This window comes from Myodes glareolus, chromosome 7, assembly GCF_982192425.1.
Source record: "Myodes glareolus chromosome 7, mMyoGla1.1, whole genome shotgun sequence".
NCBI classification, from domain to species: Eukaryota; Metazoa; Chordata; class Mammalia; order Rodentia; family Cricetidae; genus Myodes; species Myodes glareolus.
Window position 1 is genome coordinate 91949570 of NC_142032.1, and position 16134 is coordinate 91965703.

At 44.4% G+C, this 16134-nt stretch overlaps 1 protein-coding gene across 2 annotated transcripts in view; it reads right to left on the bottom strand.

The window, feature by feature from the left end:
* Nucleotides 1–16134, bottom strand: part of Parva (parvin alpha) — a 155401-nt gene that overhangs the window by 22043 nt on the left and 117224 nt on the right. For both annotated transcript variants that reach the window (XM_048460215.3, XM_085692917.2), the window contains exon 5: nt 7006–7146. In XM_048460215.3, the coding sequence (XP_048316172.1) occupies nt 7006–7146 (141 nt within the window). The remainder of the gene's footprint in view (nt 1–7005; nt 7147–16134) is intronic.

Below are 16134 nucleotides of genomic sequence, written 5' to 3' on the forward strand. Positions count from 1 at the left end.
GCTTTCAGGTAGACACAACACACTGTAAAGACTTCCAAAGATGGCGAGGGCAGACAGAGCTCCTGGAACACTGCAGGTGCCCAGGAATGACTGGTATTTTTTATTATAACTTATGAGAAAGTACCTGGCACGGAGGCAATCAGGGCGTGCCAACCCTCTCTGTCTCATAAAAGGCAGGGCCGCCAGGCTCTCTGCTTGCCTGTGCAGCTCTACTAGCTTCACGGGTCTTCATTACAGGGACAGTGAAGGGAGAATCCAGAGTTGCACAGGTCCATGTCCCCTGAATTAGGCTCATTATCAGGGTGTCATTTTTCTTCCCCAGATCAAAAAATAAAAAATCTGCTTTAGAAGCTTTGAGATGCCACCAAGGAAGGAAACGATTCAGACAGCCCTTCGACATCATTAGCCCTGTTCCTTATCATGGCCGCTCCATAGGCAGCATCTCCTCATGGCTAACAGTGGCTCAATGTGACACCAAGCAGCAGGCCTGTCTCCCAGAAGATTCAGTTTGTCCACTGCCTCTGACCTACAGTGACTGGCTCCTGGTTGGGACTGGACCACTGACATGGCACTGTCACAGAGGGACAGAGTCAAATCAGGGATTGCTTTCCCGGTCAGGATTGCTGGATCACCCCCAGGTTGGATCCTGGGGGCTGGAAGTACACTGGAGGCCCCCTTGCTTTTAACGACAAACTTGATGTTGGAAAAGTTCACGTCAGTCAAGTCCTGCCTGGGATCACTGCATATCGTCTTGGCAAGTGACATCAGAGAGAGCAGACAGATGTCAGACCCTTCCAACAAATGTTCTGCCCTCCAGGGAATTTCTTTTCAAAAGGAATAACCCCATAAAGCCACACAGAGAGTGTGGGCAAAGATGCCAGCCTGTGTCATACAGCATCATCACCAAAAGCAAAACCCCGGGAAACACTCACAACCAGGAGGAAGAGGATGGCCAGGTTAGGTCTTCCAAACTCGTTTTGGTTGTTGAGAGACAACAAAACCATGTAGTTCTGCTAGATCCAGAACTTTCTGTGGAGCCCAACTTGGCCCTCCTGAAATTTTTTTTTTTTAACTCATTTTAAAATACTTTCTTGATTAATCACATAGGGGACATACGTTTGCCATGGCATGCATGTGGAGGTCAGACAACAACTTTTGGTAGTTGGATATCACCTTCCACCATATGGAAGTTCAATTCTGGGAATTGAACTCAGGCTGTCAGATTTGGAGAAAGACTCCTTTACCTGTTGAGCCACTTCACTGGCCCCTGAAGGTTCTTTTTCTATTTTTATCCCTGCCTTCTTTCTCCCTCCTAAGCAGAGAAGCCCTGTGTGCTAAAGGTCATAGTAGAACTCATGAGAGGAAGACCGTGACAAGGACCTTCGAGTCTTAACTGTAGCCCACCCATTCCTGCTTCTTTTTTTGCAGCTTTTTTTTTTATAAGGTTCTCCCTGCAATCCTGAGGCTGCACCAAGCAGATGCATCCCCCACGGCCTCTCACAGCTACGGTAGCGTCACAAAACAGAGCTTTTGAACTCACAGAAAACCATGGTGAAGACAATGCCACTGAACTATCAACAATGCTGAAAGGAGAGTCCACAGAAACAAGACAAGAACACAAGCCATGCATATCTACATGCACATGTATGCAGGTGTATATACACAGATGCACGCAGACAAACATGTACTTGCGGTCAGCTCTTGAAAAGGAATATAAAGCCACTCTGAGCTGTGTTGCTCTGCCCTGCTCAGGGTGTGAACTATTCCTTGTCCAGTGTATCCACACCGTGGACACTACGCCTCTGCCAGTCACCCGGTGGCCAGATCAGGTGTCAGGCTGCCTCAGTGAATAGCAGTGACTGTGTTATTTAACTTACTGATGGCCCCAGGGCACAAGCACAGTGAGGCTGGCAATGCGGACAAGCTGAAGTGAAGGCATGAAGGGCTGCCTTTAAGTAAAAAGGGAGCGGTTTCAGTAACAGAAAAATCTGGGCACTGAGATTTCAGATCTACAGTAGGAATGAATATTCCACATAATTATGAAAGAAAGAAGAGTCATGCTAGTTTTTTAATTAGGTTTAATTAGTTAGGTTTAATTAGGTCTATTGCATGTATACGGACATTTTGCCTGTATGTACCATGTGTTTACAGAGAGCAGAGGAAGGTATCAGATCTCCTGCTACTGGAGCTACAGATAGTTATGAACAGTCAGGTGGGTGTTGGGCCTGGGCCTGGTCCTCTAAAAGAGCAGCCATTGCTCTTGACTGCTGAACCATCTCTCCAGCCCTTCATGTTAGTTTTGTTGTTACACCTTAAGGCACAGGAGTGATGATCACAGTGTATTATAAATGTGTTGTTAGGATGGAAAAAAATGTTAAAGGCAGAAGCACAAGACAAACCTGTAGATCAATAGGAGAGTGTGGAATACCAGGAAATGAACGCACACGGTTATGACCACCTGATTTTCAAGAAGGATGTAAAAAACATACACTGGAGAAAAAAAAAAAGAGCCTCTTTAACAAATGGTGCTGGAAGAACCAGATATCTACATGCAAAAGAATGAAACAAGATCTGTATCTCTCACCTTGAGTATCAATCCACTTAAAATGGATCAAAGATCTTAAGGTGAGATCTGAAAAGTTGAAGCTGCTAGAAGCAAAGCTAAGTAGAAGGCTGCCATACAGGCGTAGATAAAGCTGTCCCTCAATACAGGCGTAGATAAAGACATCCCTCAACGAGCCCAGTGGCTCAGGAAATGGGACTGTAGGAAATTAAAACCTCTGCACAGCAGAGGAAATAATCTACCAGAGCGAGGAAACAGTCTACAGAATGAGAGAAAACCCTTACCAGTTACTATCTAGATCCACAATATGTAGCTTCTATAAAGAACTTAAAGAAAAATTTAAACATCATTTCACCCCCTAAATCATCCAATCAATAAATGGACAAATGCACTGAATAGATATTCCTCAAGAGAGTATATATATCTGAAATGGTGTTCAATATTCTTAGCCATCAGGACAATGCAAATTAAAAGTACTGGGAGATTCCATCTCACCCTAGCCAGAATGACCACCATCAGGAGAATAAGCAACAACAAATCCCAGTGGGAACACAGGGTGTGAGTAACACTGGTGGGCTACTGTGGAAATTAGCACGGTGGTTCTTCAAAATACTAAATATAGAACTACCATATACACCAACTAGATCACTCCTGGTGTACCTAAAAAAAAAAAAAACCAACTCTAAGTCAACATGCCACAGAGATATTTGCATATCCATGTTTATTGCTGCACTACTATACAGCCAGGAAAAGGAACCAGCCTAGATGTCCACCGACAGATGAATAGGTACAATATATGCACACAATGATACATTTTAACTCAGCTATAATGAAAAATAAAGTTATGACATTTGTGCACGTGCCCGTGCCCATGTGTGAGGTGGGAAAAGGAGGGGGGGAGAGGAAGAGAGGGGAGGAAGAGGAGAAGGAAGAGATCTTAAAGGACAGAGGAAAAAGGGGAATGAGATACATGTGACATGAAAGCAGAATCAGGTGGTATTTGGGGTGAGGAATGAGATCAGCAAGAAAGGAGCAAGAAGGCGGGGGAGCAGTGAGAAATGAGGATGGAGTAGAACAAAGTATAGTGACATATAGGTGTGAGAAGGACACAGTGTAACCCAGTAACTTGTATGCTAGCTTAAAATAAAAGGAGAGGGAAAAGCTATTCCATTTGTGTGTCTGCACACATGTAATGTCTGGAACTACACATGGTGCAGGCATCCCCTGAAGTGGTGAAAGACACCCTCTCTGGATACAGGGAGATTACTATCTATAAATGCATAGTTGCATATTCTTGCATGAATAAATGAAAAGCATGTTCTATATACTCTATTACACCACACACACAAACACACACACACACACATGCATGCATGCATGCACGCACGCAAATGTGCACGCACACCTCGCAGTAATAACTCCAACAATTTCACGGCCCATCTCTGGGTAGGCAGCTTATGGAGGCTGCATGTACCGGCTCAGTACAGCCTGGCTCAGCAGCTGGCTTCTCTGGCACAGATTCCTGACTCCATTTTTCAACACTATGTACAGGACAGCGGTGTTCCTCAGCAAACATCAGGGGGCATCAAGTGTGCCAGCCACACTTCCTGATTCTGGGGAAACGATAGTGAAGAAGCTAGAATCCCTGACCCTGGGATGGTAATGTTCACAGTGTCTTCTGTGTCTTGATTTTCCCATCCGTGAAATGAGGGTGATAAAAGAATTACCTGAAGTGGGTGAGTGAGCATTGCAAGTATTAAAATAGACATTAATATTTAAATATGTTTATGTATACTGGCATTCTTTAAATTTTCAATAATAAAAAATTCTGTTTGTGAACAGAAATGAAAGAAATCCCAAAAGTCCTAGATCAAAGACCCTGGCAACTCAGCAGCTTGTCCCTGCCACCCTTGTCCTGAGCATAAAGGCGACACAGTGTCCCCAAATGCACAGCCAGGGCTGATTAGAGGAGAGAAAGGAGAGACTTCTCCCTGTGAGCTGTGCCTGCTCTGTTCCTTCTAGAACACACTGCTTCTTCTTGTAAACAAGCTCCAGCTCTTCTTGATGCCCTGAGGCATCGCAGGGAGCAGCCAAGAGGATAATTATCCCTTCTGACCCACTAATCCATCTCCATTCTGGAGATCTAGCCAGGAAGAGTAATTCACAAGAAGTAAACAGAGAGACAGCAAAGACATCCAACTAAAGCCATTTGATATTAGCAACAAACCTGTGTGTGTGTGTGTGTGTGTGTGTGTTATATGTGTATATGTTGTATGTATATGTGTGAGGTCAGAGGTCAATATCAGGTGGTCAAGTATTTTCCTCAATTGCTACACCTTGTTTTTTGAGACAGGGTTTCACTGAACCTGGAGTTCACTTGTTCACCTAGATGGGCTAGCCAGCAAATCTCAGAGCTCCGCCTGTTTCTTTTTCACTAGTGCTGAAATTACAGGCAAGTGGCACTACTCTGGGCTCTTTAATTTTTTTATTTTTATTATTTTTTTTAGGTGGGTGCTGGGGCTTGTAAGTCAAGCACTTTACGTAGCAAGCCATCTTCCTTGCCCCATGTGTCTTTTTCTGAACACTGTTCAATTTCTGAGGGGCACAGGGAAAGAGGGCTCCTTAGCAGGGTAGCTTCTGGGGCCCGAAGCCAGGTCCTGTCCTCTACCCTCAAGTGACTCTGGCTAAGCAGAGAATGCCCTGTTCCCAGCTTATCACGCTGTTCTGTGCCAGCAACGGCATAATTATGCTGAAGGAGGTCCTGGGCGTTTTGGCTCCAGTGTTGAAATGAGGAGAGGAGGTGGCCATTGGCAGCTGTGAGGTCACTACAGTGGGGGAAGGGGATTTCTTTTTCTTTTCTAAGTTTGAAAAAAAAATATTTAAAAACTCTCTGACGGGGTGGATCCATTTTAAGGCTTATAAACGGGGTGCAATAAAACAAAGTTTCTAATACTTAGATCCAAACAGCGTGTAACTCTTTTATTTGCACCGTAAAAAGCTTTGTGTTTTTGCACTGTAGAAAGCTTTGTTTCTTTACAAAGAGAAAAGCTGTTCAACTTCCTGACTGGGGACAGGCAGTCACTGCTAGGATCAGGTGATCCACTGACTTACTGAGGAATCTGAGTTAGAGTTTATATTAGATGCCAAGGCACACTCTTGAGGCAGCAAAAGAATGAGCAGCCTAGGGACTGGAGAGATGGCTCAGAGGCTAAGAGCACTAGTCTCTCTAGTACTCACGTTCAATCTTCAGAACCCACACAGTAGCTCACAACCATTTGTAACTCCAGCCCTAGTGGGTCGTCCTCAAGCAAAACTCCTATATACATTAAAAAGAAAAATGTTGATACTTTTCGGAATTTTTGAGCTACACTAGTAGTGGAAGGGGGCAGGAAAAAAAAAAAACCCCGCTCAAGGTGACAGGAAGATGGGTCAGTATGTAAAGGTGCTAGTTGGAAGCCTGGTGACTGATGTTGTCAGCCTGACACAGTGATTGCACTGGGCCGGCCTGTGAGTGTTTGTGGGGACTGTCTTAACTGAAGTGAAGTCAGTGTGGCAGAGCTTGCCCATCCCAGTTATAGGACTCAAAATGGATCCACCACTTAGGAGAATTAAAAACATCTTTTTTTTTTTTTCAAACAGGAAAAAAAAAAGAAAGAAAGAAATCCCCCCTCACTGTAGTGACTATGTAGCTACCCAGTGTGGGAGGCATCATTCCCTAGGCAGGGGTCCTGAACTCAGTGGAGAAACCAGCTTGTGTAGAAGCAGTTAAGCAAATGAATCCATGTGAAGGGAAAGGGGTCTCCTGACCCCCAGATCTGTACCATGGCACGAGCCTACCCCCTCATATCTCTCTCCCCTGCACCACCCCACACTTTGCTCTGTCTGAGAAGCAGAGTGGAAGTGAGAGGGGGTGGGGTTTGGGACAGAACTGAAGCCTCACTCTTGGCCTCAGCTGTGTGAACCTGTGGCCTTAGCTTCCCAACGTCTCCACATGCCAGAGACAGCAGCGCCCTCAGCAGGCTGTGTGGGTCTCAGAAGCGGCACTCAAATGTGTCATTTCCTTTCCAGGCTGATCTCATACAAGGGTGACACAGACTACCTTCCAGACAAAGGGACACTGATGTGAACATTTTAATATTTTTCCTCCAAGGGTTTGCGCAATAGGCTATCTTTCCCATGAAAGGTGATTCTCAGAAAGGTGATTCTCAAAGAGAAAAGAATTTGCATGCCAGGCCTCACAGCTTAGGAGCGGTGGGGACACACGGGGACCGGGGTCATTCTCAGCCCTCCTCGCCTGCAGGACTCGCAGCTTAGGAATGGTGGGGATACATGGGACCCAGGGTCATTTCCAGCCCTCCACGTCTTCAGGACTTGTAGCTTAGGGACAGTAGGGACACACGGGGACCGGGTCATTCTCAGCCCTTCTCATCTGTACAACTCACAGTCGACGTTCCACTTGATGCTCCTGGGAGGAAGCTTCAGCGTTTCGTTGATCTTCTCCAGCACAGTCTGCAGCTTTTGCTTCTGGGCGATCTCCGACTGGGTAACCTCTGCCACATTGAGCTTCTCACTCTCCAGCTTCTCTGGGGTGACAGACAAAAAAAAAAAAAGCAGCTATTATCTTGAGTCACAGAAAATCTACCTCATGCCTATTCCTTTATTCGTTCACTTATGACAACACTCACTCAATTACCAAATACCTACAGCCAACCCTAGGACTGCCTGGGGATCCCCCCAGATAATCAGTCAAATCAAGATGTCGAGTGTCCTGTGAAAACATGGTAGTGTGCTTGCCTAGAGTCTATGCAATCCTCTTGTATGCTTCAACATGTCTGGATTATTCAAACGCCTCACACAACATAAAGATCATTACATGCTGTTATTCTATATCGTTTATAGAATGATGACAAGAAGAGCATGGGTATTTTTAGTACAGATGCAATTTTTGCTCAGATATTTCAATTTTCAGTTTGTTCTACTGCCATTTTTGTTGCTGTGATAAAATGCCCCAACAAAAAGCAGCTCCACAGAGAACATTTATCTTGGTTCATAGTTCCAGGCTCCATTCCATCACTGTGGGGAAAGTCACATGACATCGTTCAGAGAGAAGAATGTATGCCTGCTCACTTGGCTCCATTCCGTCACTGTGGGGAAGTCACAGGAGTCCGAGAGACTTGGTCATATGACATCATACAGAGAGATGGATGCGTGCATGCTCACTCGCTTGCCATGCTCAGCTCCACTTCCTGACTCATAGTTCAGAACTCCCATGTAGGGACTGGTGCTGCCCACACTGGGCTGGGGTTCCCACAGCTATGAGCTTCATTAAGACAATTCTCCACAGACCTGCCTACAGGCCCAGCCAGTGGAAGCCAATCCCTCATTGAGATTCTTTCTCCAGTTGAGTCTAGATTATATCATGTTGAATCTGCAGACACGCAGTGTTTGGCTACAAGGGACCTGTTGTGCAGAGGACCTTCCAGAAGAACGACACTACTCCTTGTCTAATGACAGCACTAGCCCTTTGATTGTGCCATGGGCTTCCAGGACCACAGAAGTGGGGATTTAACTGGCCACCTTTGAATGTGCTTTCTGAATTCTGGGTTTCCCACTCTTGTTTTCCAATGACACCACAGTGTCCTAGTTGGCCAGCCTTCTGTTGGCCAGCCATGCCCTTTTCTATACATCCTGTCTACTCTTGTATGGATGGGTGTCACGTCCAACCGCATTGATCTGATGGAAGCATCTCTTTCCCTTTCTCTCCCAACCCCCACCCTTGCCACAGACAGACAGTGTCTATTTTATCAATTCTGAGACACACATTTTTTCCTTCACATTTTTACATCCCTAAAATCAGACTGTATCTTAAAACTGATGGCCCCTATAAATCCTGCCAGTTAGGTGGAAGACAGACGAGCCCCTCATGGGGCTGCTACGTCCATGCTCTAGTAATACGCACAGGAGCACCTGCACAGAGTATTGGATACAAACTTGAAGAAGAAAGCACCCAGTAGCCAGGCATGGTGGTGCGCACCTTTAATCCCAGGTAGAGGCTGCTGATCTCTGTGAGTTCAAGGCCAGCCTGCCCTACAGAGCAAGTTCCAGGACAGTCAGGGCTGTTACACAGAGAAACCCTGTCTCAATAAATAAAATAAAATAAAATAAAATAAAATAAAATATAAAAAGAACGCACCCAGTAATAGTGGGTGGGGACTTTTCTCTTTCCAGATGGCGTTCACACTGTAGTGTGCTTTGATATCAATATATCTCGTGTCTTGACACAGGAGACAGCTTTATCATTTTACTAATCTAAATTCATATTTTAATCTGTCACAAAGGACAAAACAATGGTAGCCTCCATGATGGGAATTACAGTGCCTGTTTCTAGATTCATCTAAATCCATGCTCCCCTGCACATTCAGGACTGACAGAACGCATGGCTCAGAATGTGTCTAAAATTGCTTTTCTCTGCATTTCCAAGGGATGCCATATAAATATTTCAACTTTCCATCAGTGCTCTGATGAGTGCTTATTTATTTTTTTTGTAACTCTAGCTTACGGACGTTATATGCTCCTTGGTGTGAGACTGTTCACTGGAGAGCCTGTACGGTTTCTGAAGATTCATGAATTATTGTCAGCACCACGGCAGGATGACTGCAGGCTGTTCTATGTGCAGCCTCCTCAAATGCATCTCTCAGCTCTTCCTAGTTGATTCAAAGCATCCCTCACTTCTGAAGGGCAAGGATTTATCAAGCATACAGCAAACCTTATATACCGTGTGTGTGTATGTGTGTGTGTGTGTGTGTGTGTGTGTGTGTTAGTTTGTGTGAAGCTCAGAGAGCAATTTGCTGAAGTCAGTTCTTCCCTTTGACCCCATCGGTCTCAGGGATCAAACTCAGGTCACCAGACTTGGCCGCCAGCACTTTCATCAAATGAGTGATGGTGTTAGTCTACCTTTTCCATTTTAAAGCTAAATTTTCATTTTGGATCCTCTTCTGTTAAAGAAAGGGAACGTTCACACACACACACACACACACACACACACACACACACACACACACTATCATGCCCCATTGTTTCTTGCTAACACTGGAACTGTCCTTAGAAGCAAGCTATTTTTTCATAAATTGCAATTGCAGGTATTGGGAAGGGCTGCACAAATCACTGTGATGATTAGGTTCGAAGCCCCATCTTGACCTGGGGAAGAAGCTGCTGGGCTAGATTACTGGTCTCAGCAGAGGGCTGGCAGGGAGGGAAGACAAGGGTGTGAGAGCCATGGATTTGCCGGCCCGCTGTATGGATTTTCATATTTACAATCTTCTGTTAGATAACATCGAGCATTTCCATTTCCGAGTATCTTCTCTTTTCTCCATTTCCCGAGACAGGGTTTCACTGTGTAGCTCTGGCTGACCTAGCACTCACTAAGTAGACCAGGCTCACCTTAAGATGACTGAAGGTGGTCTGCCTTTGCCTCCCAAGTGTTGGGTTTAAAGGCATGTGCCATCATACCTGGCTTTGATCTTGTTTTGAAAGCAATAGGTGGGAAACAGGAACTATATCCCTGAAGGCTGGCAAGGTGGCTCAGCGGGTAAAGCACTTGCCACCTGACAAGGGAAGCTTCATGACGCAAATTTGGTCCCCAGAACCCATGTGAGGGTGGGAGAGAAAAGACTCTTACCCACTGTCAGCAGGAGTATGTGTGCCCATGCACATACTAAATAAAATTTAAAAATGAGATTACAGTGTATATTTACACACATACAGAAAAAGCACACCTTTTTCTGCACAAACTTCTATCCTGAGTCTCTTCCTAGGTCCAAGTCATTCTTTTGAAAAAATTCCTATGTATCACACAGAGCTTACTGTGCATTTGACCATCCTTGGTAGGTATCTAGCCGGGGTCCATCCCGTTTTCTCTGTTTGCAATAAACATTCTGTGTGTCCAGGAAACTGATGGTTTCCGACAAGAATAAAAGTCCCTGTCTCGCATGACTTGTTCTTGTATCTGGTCGTCCTTCCAAATCCCCTCATTACTTCCTTCATTACTTTACTTCAGTAAGATCTTCCTTCTCTCCCCTTCTTCCCTCCCTCCTTCCTTCTATGGTGTGTGTGTGTGTGTGTGTGTGTGTGTGTGTGTGTGTGAGAGAGAGAGAGAGAGAGAGAGAGAGCATATGTGTGTGTAAGCCTAGAGGTATCTTCCTCATTTGCTCTTCATCGGTTTTTGAAACAGGGTCTCTCAGTAAATTTAGAGCTCACTGATTTGCCTAGCCTCCAGTGAGCCCCAGAGGACCCTCCCGCCTCCACTCCCCAGGTCTGATGACACACACATGCTGCCATAGCTGGCTTTTCATGTGGGTGCTGGGATCCGAACTCAGGTCCTCATGCTTGTGCAGCCAGGGCCTTACCAGCAGAACCACCTCCCCACTCAATGATTTCTACAGTAATATAAGAATTTCCTCCACGATGCCAAGGAATTAAAGATATTTTCTTTTTCTAGACTTCTTTTATTTTCTTCTATTCTTAGGGTAATATTAGCTGGGTCTTTACAAATCTATTGGTGAAGTATTATTTTCCTGGGACGCCATTTCTCACATATTTCCATACTCCTGCAAATTGCCCATAATTGGTTATATTTTAGGAAGGATTAATATGATTTCGAAATCAATAGGATTAGAATTTGTTTTGTGGTTTAGAATTTGTTTTCAGGTATATTACTTTGTGATCATTTCCTTGCTTTTAGTTATAATACTAAGATGTTATTGCAGAGATGGACTTTATACAGTAATGGAATGACATTCAACGAACTCAGGAAGTGTGAAGACAGGGCAGAATCAACTCGATTCCCAGAACAATGGGATGGTCCCTATGCTTTCACTCACAGAGTCGCAACACTCATCACACCCTCAAAGAGTCAGAGCCCGTAAAACCCCCTTTCCAGTATCACTGATTCCCCAGCTAGCCAACTATTCAAAACTATTTTTGTCTTCAAATATCCATTAAATTTAAAAAATAATTGGATAGAAAATTACTTGCTTTATGGACACAACCAAATTTTGCAGAGTTCCACATACTGTTAAGAAGAACAAAGATAGTGAGCCGTACTATCTCATTTTATGTGCCTGTGTGTGTGCACGTGTGAACATGTGTGTGTGTGTGTATCTGGCAGTACTATGAATTGAACCCAGGGTTTTGTGCATGCATGCAAGCATTCTTTCACTGAATTGCACAGTCCAGCTCATTAAACTTTTCTGAATGTTTTTATTATTTGTGTGTGTGTGTGTGTGTGTGTGTGTGTGTGTGTCTGTGCATGTATGTGCACATGCATGTGTGTGTCTGCACAAGCCAGAAGAAAGCATTGGATCCCCTGACGTTGGAGTTATCGGCAGTTGTGAGTTGGCTGATATGTGTGACACACTGGGAAGTGAACTCAGGTCCTCTGCAGTCGCAAGTGATCTTAACTAATAAGCCATCTCTCCAGCCCTCTGAGTATGCTACTAAGTTTTCTTTCTTTTTTTTTCCTTTTTTTTATTTTTTAGAAAATCTACCTGTGGTATACCATGGAGGATTTATTAAGTTCTTCTGTCTCCTCTTTTTTTTTTTTTATTGTTTTTTTTTTTTTTTTTTGTTTTGAACAGGGTTTCTCTGTAGTCCTGGGTTAATTTGGAACTGGCTCTATAAACCATGCTAGCCTTGAACTCAGGGATCTACCTGCTTCTGTCTCCCAAAATGCTGGCCTGAGATTAAAGGCATGTGCCATCATGCCCATTATGGTTTGAATAGGTATGGTCCCCACAGACTCATGTGTGAATGCTTGGCTCATTAGGAGCGGCACTATAACGAGGTGTGGCTTTGTTGGGGAAAGTGTGTCAGGCTTTGAGGTCTCATCTGCTCAAGCTATGTCCAGTATGGGACACAGTTGCTTCTGCTGCCTGCAGATCAAGATGTAGAACTCTCAGCTCCCTCTCCAGCACCATGTCTGCCTGCAGGCCACCATGTCCGGCCATCGTGATAACGAACTAAATCTCTGAAACTGTAAGTCGGGTCCAATTAAATGTGTGTGTTTTTTTTTTTTGAGAGTTGCCATGGTCATGGTGTCTCTTCATAGCAATAGAAAGCCTACCTAGGACACCTGACATCCTCTTCTTTTTGAAGACAAGGTCTCACTCTATAGCCCGGGGTGGCAGTGAACTCAAGACTCTCTTGTTGCAAGATTCTGGATGCCAGTATTAAGGTTGTGTCCCTTGGGATAATGACTATCATTTTTAATTTTTTGTGATGAAGATGCATAAGTATAAGTTTAAAAGTTCAATTTTTTTAGTTATTTTAATTGCTCATCAATATATAGTGATTCTAGAAATGCTGTTTCCTTAAAGGCTACTTTGTATGACATGAAATAAATACCTCCATATTCTTTTAATTCATGTCTGATATGCCATCATTTCCATGCTTTTTCTTTCAACTTCTGTGTCTTCGTTTACTTAGGAATTAAATTCTACTACAGACAGAAGTTAGTAACTTCCTTTTGTTGAGGTGGTCATTTTGAGACAAGGTCTTAGGAACTCAGGAGGACCTTGAACTTACTACACAGCTGAAGATGACCTCCAACTCTTGATCTTGCTGATTTTACCCCTCACCCCAAATGCTGGTATTACAATATCCTACTGTGCCCAGGAATTTTGTTTGCTTGTAACATTTTGTTTTATTCTTAAATCTGATCATCTTTGTCCTTTCAACAGATAAAGTCAACTTCCATGGACTGTGCTTGCAGTGTACTTAGGTTCACCTGCACTAGGGGTCACTGACACTACGGGTCACTTGCACTACGGGTCATCTGCACTAGGGCCACCCTCACTAGTGGCCATCTGTACTACACCTGCACTTGGGGAGACCCGCACTTGGGGTGACCTGTAATGGCCATCTGTACTAGGGGTCACGTGCACTAGGGGTGACCTATACTAGGGGCTGCCTGTAGTAGGGGCCACCTGCACTAGGGGGCGTCTGTACTAGGGGCCACCTGCACTAAGGGTCCGCCTATCAGTATTCTTTAGAAGCACAACCCCGTGAAAGACAAGGAAAGATGGGAAACCACTGTGGACTCAAGAACAAAGGAGACTTGGCAGCAAGAGCAGTGTTTAAGCTGTGATGCTGAAACTGAGCATCGTGTTAAAAAGGAGCACATCACTGGGGGCTGAAGCGATGGCTTAGCAGTTAAGAGCACTTGTTGCTCGTGCAGAGGATCTAGGTTCAGTTCCCAGAACCTCTATGATGGCTCACAACTATCCTAACTTCAGGTCAAGGGATCCAGTGCTCTCTCTTAGCATGCATGTGGTGTGCATTCACACACAAAGGCAAAGCACTCGTACATATAAAACGAAAAATAAATAAATCTAAAAAATTTTAAGCAAGAAAGTAGTGTGTTGAAAGGAAGCCTGTAATTTGGTTCAACAGCGTTTAAAAGTTATTCTTTTAATGTTGGTATTGGAGTGATGTCTGGGCCAGCTGTGAACCCAGTAGGAGCTTAGGTGAGCTTGTGGAAACGCCTTGTACAACCTTTGTGACTCAGAGCCTAAAATTAGCTCAAAGTCACAATGTTTAGAAAGAAAGTGACAAATGTCCTATGGGTTCGCTTAAGTGTTGAGTGGATTAGTGAAAAGTAGAAAGATCTGGAATATCTCCAGTATGCTACTGAGGCAAGAAACAGTGAACAGGAGAAAAAGATGGAACCAAAAAAGGCTAAAAGAAATGAGAAGTTCTAAGCTAAGGTGGCGGTAGCATAATGGCGAGAGCCAACCTTACCCAATACCAGACCAAGCCAAGCTCCTTTACGAGGGCTTTGCAAGCTGGCTGAGAGATGGGATGGATTTGATACATAGTAGATGGGAATATAGTTGCCAAGACTTGTGTGGATGGAGTCACGTGAAGCCATCCATATGACCCAAGTTCATTTGAGCACCTAGCGGTGCACAGTGAGCCCATACATTGGAGTGGAAATGGAATGACTTTGGAGGGGAGGAACAAGGAAAGCAGCCTGTTTGGGATAGGCTGGTGGCAAGGTGGCTGAGGAACATCCAAGTGGAGACCTCTGGAAGACAGTTAAAGTCGTGCTTGGCAGTTTCGAGGAGAATGCTGTTCTGGAGTGACATGTGAGTCGTTATGGTAGTGGCTGAAACTGCAGGAATGGGTGGAAGCACCCAGGAAGTGGGAAGAAAGAAAAGCCAAGATGGACGATGAGTCTCTCTGCTTCCTGACTGTGATATATAATTTATCAGCTGCCTCCTGCTCTTGGCTCCATGTCTTCCCTGCCATGCCAGGCTGTGTCCTCTCCCACTGTGAACCAATATAAACTCTTCTTGCTTCAAGTTTTTGCTCATCAGCTATTTGGTTGCATCAATCAGAAAAGCAACCATTACACCAAAAAACTCCAACCCCGACTGGAAGAAGCAGACCCTTAGGAGAAGACAGCAGCAGGGGTCAGTGACAGGAGAGAACCACCTGGAGAACGTGAGGACGCAGAGGCCACGTGCTGGGGGAAGGAAGACAACGCTCAGTCAAATGCCAGAAGAGGAAGTCTGAATCCATACTGATGATGTCAGCAGGGACGTGGCTGCTACACTATGGGGTGGGAGGCAGTGGCTACATTGGTAGCAGACGCAGAGGAAGAGGGAAGACAGAAGACTAGCTAGAGGGGAGCTCAAGGTCACAGGAGTCGTCTAAACCAGTATCTAAACTGGTCTATCCCAGGGGCTCTATTGACATCATTATGCCTCGCACTGGCTCTCCCCACCTGGACGTCCTACCTGTGGGTTTGGAAGAGAACTAAGCCAAAGTTCACACAGAGCATGGTTTCTGTTGTGAATCACCTTTGTGACATGAAGGTGGACATCTCAAGCCTACTCATACACAAGGCACACAGATGTGATGGCAGGTTCTTTTATAATTCTACCCCAGAGGCAAGATGACTGTGGCCATGGTCCATCCTTGCTCAGAGAGCCTAGCATAAGACATTTTAAATAGCTTCTAAACTTGATAGAAATCTTGCTGGAGGGGCCAACAGCTGCAGCCACAGGGGACATGCTCAGTGAGGGTCACATCTTTTCCATGATTACATGTGCCAAAGCCTTTCCATTTTGTATTCAGCTAGCATTTACAACCTTTAAATATTAATACTCATTAATATTGATGTTTGAGTACCAAATCCGTTTAGCTTCCAAGAAATTACTAGATTTTATATTAGCCATTCATTCATTTATCTAATATACATTGATTAAGAGTTAGGTGATGTTTGAGGCAGCCGGACAGGGCCAGAGAAACCTGGAAAAAACAAATAGGACCTACTTCTTGATTTTAAGAGTGCCACCCGTGCTTACATACACAGTTACAACAAGCACATAAGACATGTAGAAACACATATATGTGTATGTGCATGTATACAGATACATACTTATACAAGCTAAATATCCTTTACCCCAAATTCATGGTAAAGAAAGTATTTCATATATACATATATTCTCCTACAGATTTTGGGGTGTTGCCATGTATACAATAAGACATCTTAAGGATGAGACTTAAGT